Below are 10,871 nucleotides of genomic sequence, written 5' to 3' on the forward strand. Positions count from 1 at the left end.
CTTTTTTTGTTGTTGACGAAGCGGCGCCCTTTAGAAGTGGTGTTGGTGTTTTTACGAGCTTTCGAGTTTCGTCCCCAAAACACCCGCACAGAAGGAGCCCCTTGTGCCTTTGTTTGAGTGTTTTGGCACTGGAAAGCATCCGGATTTAGTTTTGCTTTTACGACCATACACTTTCGCTTCACTGTACTCTTGTATCGTTGAGGGAGGGATCGATTCCAGCGAGGGTTTAGGACCTTCGTGCGGGGCAGAGGAACAGCTCAGCGAAAAAGCCGACAAGTCGATCGAAATACCATTTGCGAAACTCGCAAACGGGTCGTCCCGAAAGGAGGAAAACAGGAGCGGCCGCTTTTATGCCGCTACAATGGACAAGTTTTATGGCCCACAAGCCACACACACACACACAAGCCAAGGGACCCGGAGGGTTGGGAATAATCCATGGATGAGTGCTTTCGGGAAAGAAAAACACCGGGACAAGGACTTGGTTTGGGTTGTCTGGGCTGGTAGTAGTTCGGGATGGGCTGGTGATTTACTCGCTCAACCACAGCCATTATTTCGTACTTCGCACTACCCCTGCGGCGCTTATGCTGCCCAATGCTTGAGGGAACTAATTAAAAAGTAATAATTACTGACACCAAACTTCCAAAACACCAAACCAACGTTACTAATGGTGGTTGATCCAGCACAAACCCACTGCAGCGCGTTTGCTCAGCGGGAAGTGTGAGAAGCAAACCATTGATGAAACCTGTCGCTAGGAGTGTGGGGAAGATACTCGGAAATATGGCGAAAAGACGCCCTTGTCCGCCGGATTCGAACGGTTATTACCGAACGTCCCAAGTGTACACTGTGGTGATACGATGTTGACAACTATAATTTACTTTTTCACATAATATCACACCAAACCAGGAAAGGTTATCATCATCATCATCATGATCATAAGCCCTACACGCTGCTACCTTCCTCTATTGGGATTCCGGTGTAGTTCCCAAAGGAACGTTCCCGCCCTCTTCGGCCCCAACAGAACCAGCGAGTGTGAGAGAGAGAGAAATAGACTGATTGGAGTACGATTGTCAGCGGATTATGATTTATGATAACGCTACTTTAATGACAGTTACGTCGGATGGTGGAATGTAACAGGAAAGGTTTTTTTCTCTCCTCCTCCACGGAATGATGTCTTCATTTCTTTCACCGTCCGTTTGAGAGGGTGTCTGAAATTGCAGGGGGCTTTCCCAAATTGGTACACCAAAGACAGTGCGCGCCAAGTTGCACAAGTTTCCCGACGTCGTTAGCTAGTTGTTTCACTAGAAAGAAGCAGAAAAAAAAACCTGAAGCGAATGAAGAAGTTTGTGTTGATTGAGATGTTTCATCTTCTCTGGCGCGGGTGGACAGTGCGGTGCCGAATTTCCGGCGACCGGAAGTCGCCATATTTACTAAATCGGAACACATGAACAGGCCGTGCTGGCATGTGGACCAGCTGTGCAGACGGCAAAAAGTGTCAAAATGTGGGTTTTCTGACTCATCCGTGGCCAGTCACTAGGCCCGTCATTAGTGTGTGCAGTGATCCACCGCCATCCACCACAGGGATGATGGATGTCGCAGCCGTGCTCTGCGATTGAACTTTTCGATGGGTATTTACAGTTGGGAAAGTGGCCATTAAATTTTCGTAGCAAATGAGGGCCAGAGCAAGGGCTTGTTTAAAGGTTTGTGGATGGATGAAGATGGGGGGGGGGGGTTTACTTGACACAATGGTGAGAGGCATCTGAGCGTGCTAATTGACACTTTGGCTGACAGAGCGATTAAGGTGAACTAATTCACCGACAAGGGACAAACTTTTGTACCGTTTGAGCGATCGTGACTCTATTTATCTGCTTCGTTTGTAATGGGATGGAGGTATTTGCGATGTGGTAAACAATTTGGTTGATGTTGGTATTTAGAAACAATGGATCATATTTGTTGTAGCCTCAAATATGTCTCTAAATGTAGAAAGATAGTTGTGGGTTTTGAAAATCACAGAAAAAGTCACAAATGAAGGCTTCTTTCTTATGATTTCATATCTCCTATACATTTGTTTTGAGAATCAAGCTTCAGATGCCCATGCGCAGGGCTGAACCTTCAATAAACCAATCAGCCACTGTAAGCCAGGCCCATCAATATGGGGTTTACCTAGCGAATTCGGCATCGTAGAAGCGATATCGATCGCCGTAAATACTCATTTGAATTTGCAACCAAGCAACTAAGCGATCAAGAAGTTTGCGACCAACAAATTTGCGACCAAGAACTGATAACGTAACGTCCTATCTGGACATGAGGGCCTGTACAGGCTTTCGAGACTTAATTCATTATCACCACACCACGCAGCCGGATAGGATAGTCAATCTTTGCTACGGAGAGACGACGGTCCATTTGCGGCTTGAACCCATGGCGGGCATGTTATTGAGTCGTACGAGTTGACGACTGTACCACGGGACCTCCCCATTGTACACATTCAAAATTAATAATAAATGCTTACAGTCGTTGCTACCTAAATTTGGATCTGATTGATTTATTGATGCTTTAGAGACAAGCATTGATGGGCGCTGTCAACAATTGGTGCCTTCAAGACAAAAATTAGTGTCTTATGGCCAAAAACTGACGGCAACGACTGTATGACAAACGATTCTGCACTTGATTCTGCTTCTAAATAAATAAAGTAGCAAAATATGTCTTAACGTCATTTGAAAGTTGTGGTATAGCACAACCTTCTTCTTCTATGGCTCAACAACCGTTGTCGGTCAAGGCCTGCCTGTACCCACTTGTGGGCTTGGCTTTCAATGACTAATTGATTCCCCCCCATAGCAGGATAGTCAGTCCTACGTATGGCGGCACGGTCTATTTGGGGATTGAACCCATGACGGGCATGTTGTTAAGTCGTACGAGTTGACGACTGTACTATATAGACCGGCAAGGTATAGCACAACCATAGCAGATATAATAATAAACATAAAAATATATATCATAAAAAAGATTTAAAAAAGATTATTATTATTTTTTATTTCTCGTAAGGACTTTAAAAAAAATTATAAATTGAGCAAAAGTTAAAAAAATATAAACTGAACAAAAGTTCATGCAGTATTTTGCTTTATTTCGAAGAACCAGGTGAAGAATTGATGAGGTTTGATGAATAACCTAATTATAGCTCCATTCAAAGTGAGCAAATATGTATGACAGATGTTCGCATAACAGTCATAATTTGTGAAGATAAAGCTAAAGTTAAATTCAAATATAAGGCTTCTTCTTTTTGTTTTTCTTCCTTTAAAACGGATGTACCTACCTAGCACAAACGATAGGGTAAAATAAGACAAACACTTCAATGTGATCCAGACTAAATCGTACAAGAAACGTGACATGTCTCCGCAAAGAAATGCCTCCGTATTGAAATTGTACGTCTACTGTTATCTACATGTATCATTTATAATGAGTCTCATGACTTTTTTGTAGTGACAGTTTTTGACAACAATCGACAAAAGGCTATAGTTGAAGGATATTTCACGTTAAATGTCTTTTTTGTTGAGACCCGGCAAATGATCATTCTTTTCCAAAATCTCACACTAAAACCCATCAAGTTTCAATCCAGTAGAACGAACCGCTCTTTACTATTGCCACTAATTAATGCGTCACAGCATAATGTCCCTGTTCTACGGACCCATTTCGCTTTTCCGTCCTTTCGCAACTCAATACAGTTCGCATTTCCTTCACGCATTGCAGGCTTATTTCCTTTTAATTATTCTAAACGACTTCGTGACTCATCGCTACCAACTGGCGTAAGTCACATGCAATAAGAACAGCCTGTTGGCCGAGTGTACATTAGTCCACATTTTCAGTTTGCGTGTCCTTTTGCGTGAAATAATTTTGCAAATCCTGCTGGATGCCTTGGTAATGTGCGTTCGCACACGCAAAAAACGAAAGGTGCGTGAAGAAACTTTCCTTCCTTGCTGGCTGCATTTCCATATAACGCAAGCTTAATTAGCCATACCGTGCACACCGTGTACAGTTGTGCAGTTCAATTGGATGTTTGCATGTGCATAAAGTGCTCGGGCACAGCCTGCACACACACATATGGTGTGTTGTGGCTCACAGTTGCGGTCGTAAAGCTGTCCGAACTGAAGCGGCAAACGCGTTGCACTGAATGGGTTTCTAGGAAAAGGCGTGGGGCGCACCACATCACGCATAATCGTAAAACATCCCATGGCCATAACAATGAAAGTGCGTTTTTCCAACGGAAAATTTCCTCCCACCGATGAAATCAAGCTGTCACCCGAGCGAGAGACCGTTGAAGCGGCCAATAAATAATCTACTAAAGGGAGTTCTCCATGCGCTGGCAAATGCTAATATGTAGGGCATGGCAGGTGGAACAAGCTCCAAAAACAAGCTTGATTGTGTTGTTCTAAATTAAAACCTTCTCGCTCTCTGGGGGAAAAGAGAGAGAGAGAGAGAGAGAAAGAGAGAGCGTGCGGGAGTGTAACAAAAATGAATAAAAAAAGGAAACCCATGATGACCAACTCTTCCCGAACGTTTTGTGGTCATTAAACTTTGCTCATTAGGTGACAAGCGTGGTGCGCTTGGTGGCATAAAACCCCATCCATCCCCTTCCCTTAGAACCACACTGCATTTGACACGAACATTCGCGCTTTGCACTTTAAATAGAAGGCCATTAAAATTCATTACGATTATTATGACTTTACGCAACACAACATTAGACGCACGATGCAGTGGGCACACAGCGGGTTCGTCGTCTGGTGTTTTTAGAACCTCCGCGGGGAAAACGGGAACGCACCGGCGCGCAGCGGCGCTGTGGCATTTAATGGGCATTGTCGTTATGTATACAGCGATACAGAGCGCCCCAGTAACAGTGGGTCATTTACATCGGGAGGCCTCCCCCAGATCCGACCCGGTCCGCCTGATGTGGTGTGAGTTCCGGTGTGACGGGCAAGTGTTCATTTCCAATTCGCCACCGGAGCATGATTATGGAAATGCTGGACAGCGGACACGGACGGACGGAACAGATGCTGTACCGACCGTCTCGGCTTCTGTGTGCCAATGGCCCCGAGAAAAAACAGACCTATTTCACCGATAGCGATAGGGCCGGAGAGCGACCGATTCCTCCTTAGCAACACACATGCCCAAGTGCGACCCGATCGTGCACCGTGCCGTTACCGATCGGGGAGTTGAACAAACTGATCGATTTCGAAATGCGAACTAGACGTGTTGCTACGCTGTGCTGTGCCACCACCAGCAGCGCATCGATTTGCATCCGTAAAGCAAGCGGGGCGGTATAACATGGCCGGGTGAATGGCCGGGCCGAACGCAGCCGAAGTGATGAAATAATACTGGCAAATCGCCCGGCAAACGCGGAGAAGGATCGTATGCATCAGCGGGGAGCTCTGTGACGTTACGTGTGACGGATGGAGGGGGATTTTTGGAAAGGGAGAATGACGAGGACCGAGGTGAAAGGGGCGCTCCAATCCAAGCGGCTGGCCCGATTGCGTCAAGTCTCTGGGACAGTTGGACGTTCACTGAACTTTCGGACGGGTTTGGCCCTGGCCACCAAAAAAGCAACGAAATGCGCTCGTAACCTCGTCCGCTCGAGTCTCTTGTCGTTGTTGGAGATGTTTGGAGTGAGCGCCGGAGTTCGTGGACCCTTCGGTGAGGGTTCGCGCTTTCCAAAAGCGCCGATCGCGTATCGGATAAAGCGGTACTGTGATGTAAGATTTACTGAGTTTTGACCGGCCGGGTCGTCAAGCAGGACGTGAGGGAGGAGGGAGGATTTTGTGTTGGACACGAGTCTCCAAGAGGGCCGCGATTATCTATGCGCAAGGGATTTAGGAGCGATAAGTGGCTTCACGTGGAGAATGGGAACCTTCATCGACGTCTACAGTAGTGATGGGTACACTGGAGTGCCGTTTGTAGGGAAATGGAATCGATATGATCTGTCTTGGGAGTTGTGCGGAACTGTCCCGAGTAGTTGGAAATGTCTGGAATCGAACTGAACCGTAGGAGAAACATTATCCAAAAACAGCTTTCTTGGTCACTTGCATTTCGCGGACACATTGAAATCCAGACGATACTAACATATCCAATAATTCCAGACAGCTCAATATGGTTCCCACGACTACAGACACTCCAGATGGTTTCGACGATTACAGACGGTCTAAGTAGTTCCGAAGGTTTCAACAATTCCAGACGATTGCTATGAACATTCCAGACTGTTCCGGATAGTTTCGATGATAATGGACGCTTCCAGACAGTTCTGAAAGTTCCAGACGACTCTGAATAGTTTCGTTGAACAAGGTCGCTTCTAGACGGTTCCAAAGGTTGTACACATCACCAGACGTTGCCGATGATTCCATACGATTCCAGACAATTCCAACGATTCTGACTATTCCAGACGGTTTTGATGATTCAAGACGATTTCTGTGATAATTACAGGCTGTTTCTGATGGTTTCGATGAACATGGTTGCTTCCATATGGTTCCAAAGGTTATGGACAGTTTCAGATGGTTCCGATGAATCAAGATGATTGCAACGATTCTGATTATTGCAGACGGTTTCTATGATTCATGGAAATTCAGAAGGTATCCGACGATTACAGACGATTCCGTCTATTCCTGGCGGTTCCGATGATCCAGCCGGTTTCGTAGATTTCCGACGATTACGAACGGTTAGAGGCGGTTCGAACGATTACGAATGATTCCAGACAGTTCCGACTACTGCGATTTCGACGTTTCTGACAATTCCAGAAAATACCGAAAATTCCAGAATATTTCCAGACAGTTCCAACGATTACAAATGTGTTCTGGATATTTCCGAAAATTCCAAATGATAACTGAAGGTTTTCTCGCACCTACTTTCGAGACCTATTTTTAAATGTTCAGATTCGTCCGGAACTAGTTCCAAATTATTCATCAAATATGCCCAACTCTACCCTAAAGCCTAAAACATTGCGCGACAGGCTTTAGGGTAGGTACTGATGAGATACATAGTTTAGAGAGTGAAGAATTTCAACTTATCTTCTTTGGGTGTGAGCAAAAGTCGCTTTTAATTCTCTACCGATATCTCCCTTCTCGCCCCTATCTTTAAGACGCTAAATACATCACGTGATCGCTTTCCCGCTCTACCACACTATCTCAGCAAGTGCTTCACAGCCCAGGTAAACATGACCAGCCCGGCCAGATATCCGACCGAACGTTGGCCACTGTTCCGCAGCACCCCGTTGATCCACTTCTCGTAGTGCGCCACGTCGGTGTACACGCCCGGCACACCCGGTTTGGCACACCCGTCTCCGAAGCTTACGATGCCAGCTACCCGCCCGCCAGCACACAGCAATGCCCCGCCCGAATCACCCTGGCAAGCGTCCCGGCCCGGTGCCTCCGCGCACAGCATGCCGAGCGTGAGCAGATTGCCGAACACCGCATTGCACGTGCCAAAGTCGCTGATCACCACGTTGATGCGCAGCAGATTCGGGCTCGTCGCTCTCGACTGCTCGTCCGTAACGCCCCAGCCGGCCAAACTGCAGCGGTCACCGTAGATGGGCGCCTTCTGGATGCGCTTCCCGGGGAAAAACGTGTCCGTTTTGCGGAACTCGGACGCGACGCGCAGGATCGCCACGTCGTTGATGAAGAGCGACGCGTCGTACTTCGGATGGACGTGGATGGAGCTGACGCGACGAGTCTGCCGCAACGGGCTGGCCATTGCTTGCAGCACGTAGAGGTCGTCACCCATTACTTGATACTGCAAGATAGGTACAAATGCTTCTTCAATGATTCTGACTGGGGAAAACTTCATCGCGACATACCTGAGAGGCCGGCTGTGCATCACCCCGCACATTCGTAACACAGTGCGCAGCGGTCATTACGTGGCCCATCGTAATCAGTGTGCCACCACAAACGTGGGCCGAATTGCGCACCAGCTGCAGCGACACCATGGCCGGGAACTCGCCGACCGTTGCCAGCGTACCGCCGATGATGCGCGGGAACCACAGCACCTTACCGGCCGGATCGTAGTGTGCATGACGGTAGTGTGGAATCGGATTCCAGCTCGGTGTGGAGTTGTCCGGGGCAACCGTTGCTAACGGTGGCAGACTGTTGCTGGGCAGGGTATGATTCACCTCCACCGACACGTTGAACGGTTGCGGAAGGGTTAGGTTCGCGTGCAGCGACACAGTGCCATCCGGAATGAGCTGCAGCACTGTGGACGGTATCGTCGGGTGTGTCAAACGTTCAAACGCTGGAGGCCGCAAAGTGCTCTTGAGCGGGCTGATAAAACCGATGACTCACCTGCGATGCAGAGCAGTACCGCCCAACCGGAGGAACACACTGAAACGTAACGCATGGCTTTGTTTTTTCTTGGCCCGATGCACGCTGGCGACTGCGAGGTGCGCGTTTGGGCGCTCGATTTCACGACCACACACACTCCGACCGGCTCATTATCTGTGGGCCGTATCTTTCGATATCTCTTTTTTTCTCGGTGATAAGTAAAGGTCCCCGGAATGGTACTGGCGCAATCGAAGGTGATAACGCAGGCGTTCGGTGCTGATAGATGATGGCTCAATCGTATTGGCGGTTCGGTACGATGTGGCAGTGGCGCTCGGAAGTATGCAATATTGTGGAACGCGTTGCAAAATTGTCAATGTCTTTAGAAGATTTGTCGCATGAACGCTTTTACTTCAATTTTATTTGAATTAAGTGTTGTTGGTTTTATGGGATTAATACATAGAATAAGTCTTTGATGAGAAAGGTTCTTGCGAGTGAGAAAATTAGATATGATAGAATATAGACAAGGATTCCCAGGATATTAAATTTACCAAATTTCTTCTTTTTGCATAACATAGCAAGTAATCAATTACAATCGATTTAAGCTTTGGTGCTATTATTTTATATTATAAAATATGACTTTCTGTATCTATTTTGCTACACATAGAACGCCTACCACCTGGTAAGAAATTGCTTCTCACTGTGAAGCCATCCACAAGGTCTTAGACAGTGTGGAAAGTCCAAGATGAGCTGGCAATAATTTTCTATTGTTTATTAGTCATTACAGTGATTGGCCAAACAAGCGGCTAGATAATGATTGTAAACGGTATGCCATCAAGGGCGTTATAATGGATTAACGAGACGACATCGTGACACTGGCAGTTTTGTTTTTAGCCCCTCCTACAGTAAACCAAGATCGAGAAGCAGGTGAAGTACCTGATAAGTGAGTAAGGAAGTGGTCCTATCACTGAGTTTATCAGTAATGCAGTTGTATATTAATATAGTATTGTTGCTAGATAAAATAATAACATTGAATCATTGTAATCTATAAATACATTCAACGCATCAGTGATCAGTCATCTGTAAAAAAGTAAGAATTTCTTCTTAACAATAGGCAATTCTCAACAACATAAGCCTACAAAAATGAAGAATTCAATTCAGCATATCATGTCAACAGAATAGCAGTAGACCTCGAAAAAAAACGAGAAAACTCTGCACTATCGTTACCTATTTAAAAAATATATATACTCGATCCAGTGACTGCTCTTTCATTGAGTATATCTCGGACTCCTTCCTGGTACGGCATGATCATGCCGGAATCAAAATGACGTGTCTATCTATCGATCGTATTCTACTAGTCTAAGGTAAAGTTTGCTTATATTAACAGAAGTTAAGTGGCCCTGATCCGGATTTGGGCAGATTGGACAGGTTGATCCTAATCCGGATTTGGACAGGACATCACGATGAAAATTCAACTCTCCTGAACTCGGAATTTCGAAGATTTCGTCATAGTAGAGAAGAGCCTTCATCGAGATTTCCGATGATATTGTTGTCAATTCAAAGAAATAGATAAATTGGAAAGCCTTCCAAGATAATTCTACCTTTTCGAGTAATGTTGAAAGGCATACAATAAATAATAAGCTTAAGCTTAAGTCACTAATTGGTTTGGCTACCAGTTCTTTTAATCCAAGACGATAACTTTGTTAAGCCTTTAAAAGCTGTATTATTGAACATTAACGTGTAATATCCATTGCAAAAGCTATCCAGTTGCCAGAAATAGATAAATTGGAAAGCCTTCCAAGATAATTCTACCTTTCAGAGTAATGTTGAAAGGTATACAATAAATTCTATCGTCTAGACTCTGAGGAAAGTCGAAGAAGTCAGCCAATACGTTTAGTAAGAACAATAACATAATGTATACAACCTGATCGTGCCTGAGTATCGGGTCTGATGCTTCATGATCGAGGTTAAAGCAAATACGAAAGCGCTATTCCTTGACCTAAGCAAGAAATAAGTGAAGGATAGTTAGTGCTTCTAGCATACTTTAAAAAGATACGGATGTTGAAATGATAAAAAACGTTTGTATTTTTTTAAGAAAAGAAAAATGAGTAAACTATAGCGTGTCTGTTTCTTGAGCTTGTATGCTACAGAATCTGCCATAGCTCATTCCTGTTTAAAGTAAGATACTTTCATGTCGAATCGTATTTGATTTGTCCTAGCTTGGTTACACATAGTTTCAGTTACTGAGTGGTTTGGCTGTCAGTACCTTTAATCCAGGACGAACACTTTGTTAAGTCTTTAAAAGCTGCACTATTGAACATTAACGTGTAATTTTCACTGTAAAAGCTATGCCAGAAGTAAGGACCACAAAAAAAGCGTTTTTAATCGTCTTTTTAATCCTGCGTTTTCATTGTTCATTCACGAACAACAAGTAACGTACATAAAAACAATATCATCGAAAAAAGGTTAAATTATACTTTTTCATAAAAGCCTTGAAAAAATATTTATAAATAAATATAGACACACACAAAATTACCGAGCTTACAAAGGCTTAATGCCGGAACAAATTCTGCTCGTGAGCAAACA

At 45.0% G+C, this 10,871-nt stretch overlaps 1 protein-coding gene across 1 annotated transcript; it reads right to left on the reverse strand.

Moving 5' to 3' along the window:
- Positions 1-7,047: 7,047 nt before the first annotated feature.
- Positions 7,048-8,470, reverse strand: LOC1271167 (trypsin beta). The gene is made up of 3 exons (XM_309917.5): positions 8,310-8,470; positions 7,829-8,220; positions 7,048-7,764 (listed from the first exon to the last, which is right to left on the reverse strand). The coding sequence occupies exons 1-3, from the start codon at positions 8,362-8,364 to the stop codon at positions 7,156-7,158; spliced, it is 1,056 nt and encodes a 351-aa protein (XP_309917.5). The 5' UTR covers positions 8,365-8,470; the 3' UTR covers positions 7,048-7,155.
- Positions 8,471-10,871: the final 2,401 nt, after the last annotated feature.

This window comes from Anopheles gambiae, chromosome 3 (genome assembly GCF_943734735.2).
Source record: "Anopheles gambiae chromosome 3, idAnoGambNW_F1_1, whole genome shotgun sequence".
Classification (NCBI taxonomy): domain Eukaryota; kingdom Metazoa; phylum Arthropoda; class Insecta; order Diptera; family Culicidae; genus Anopheles; species Anopheles gambiae.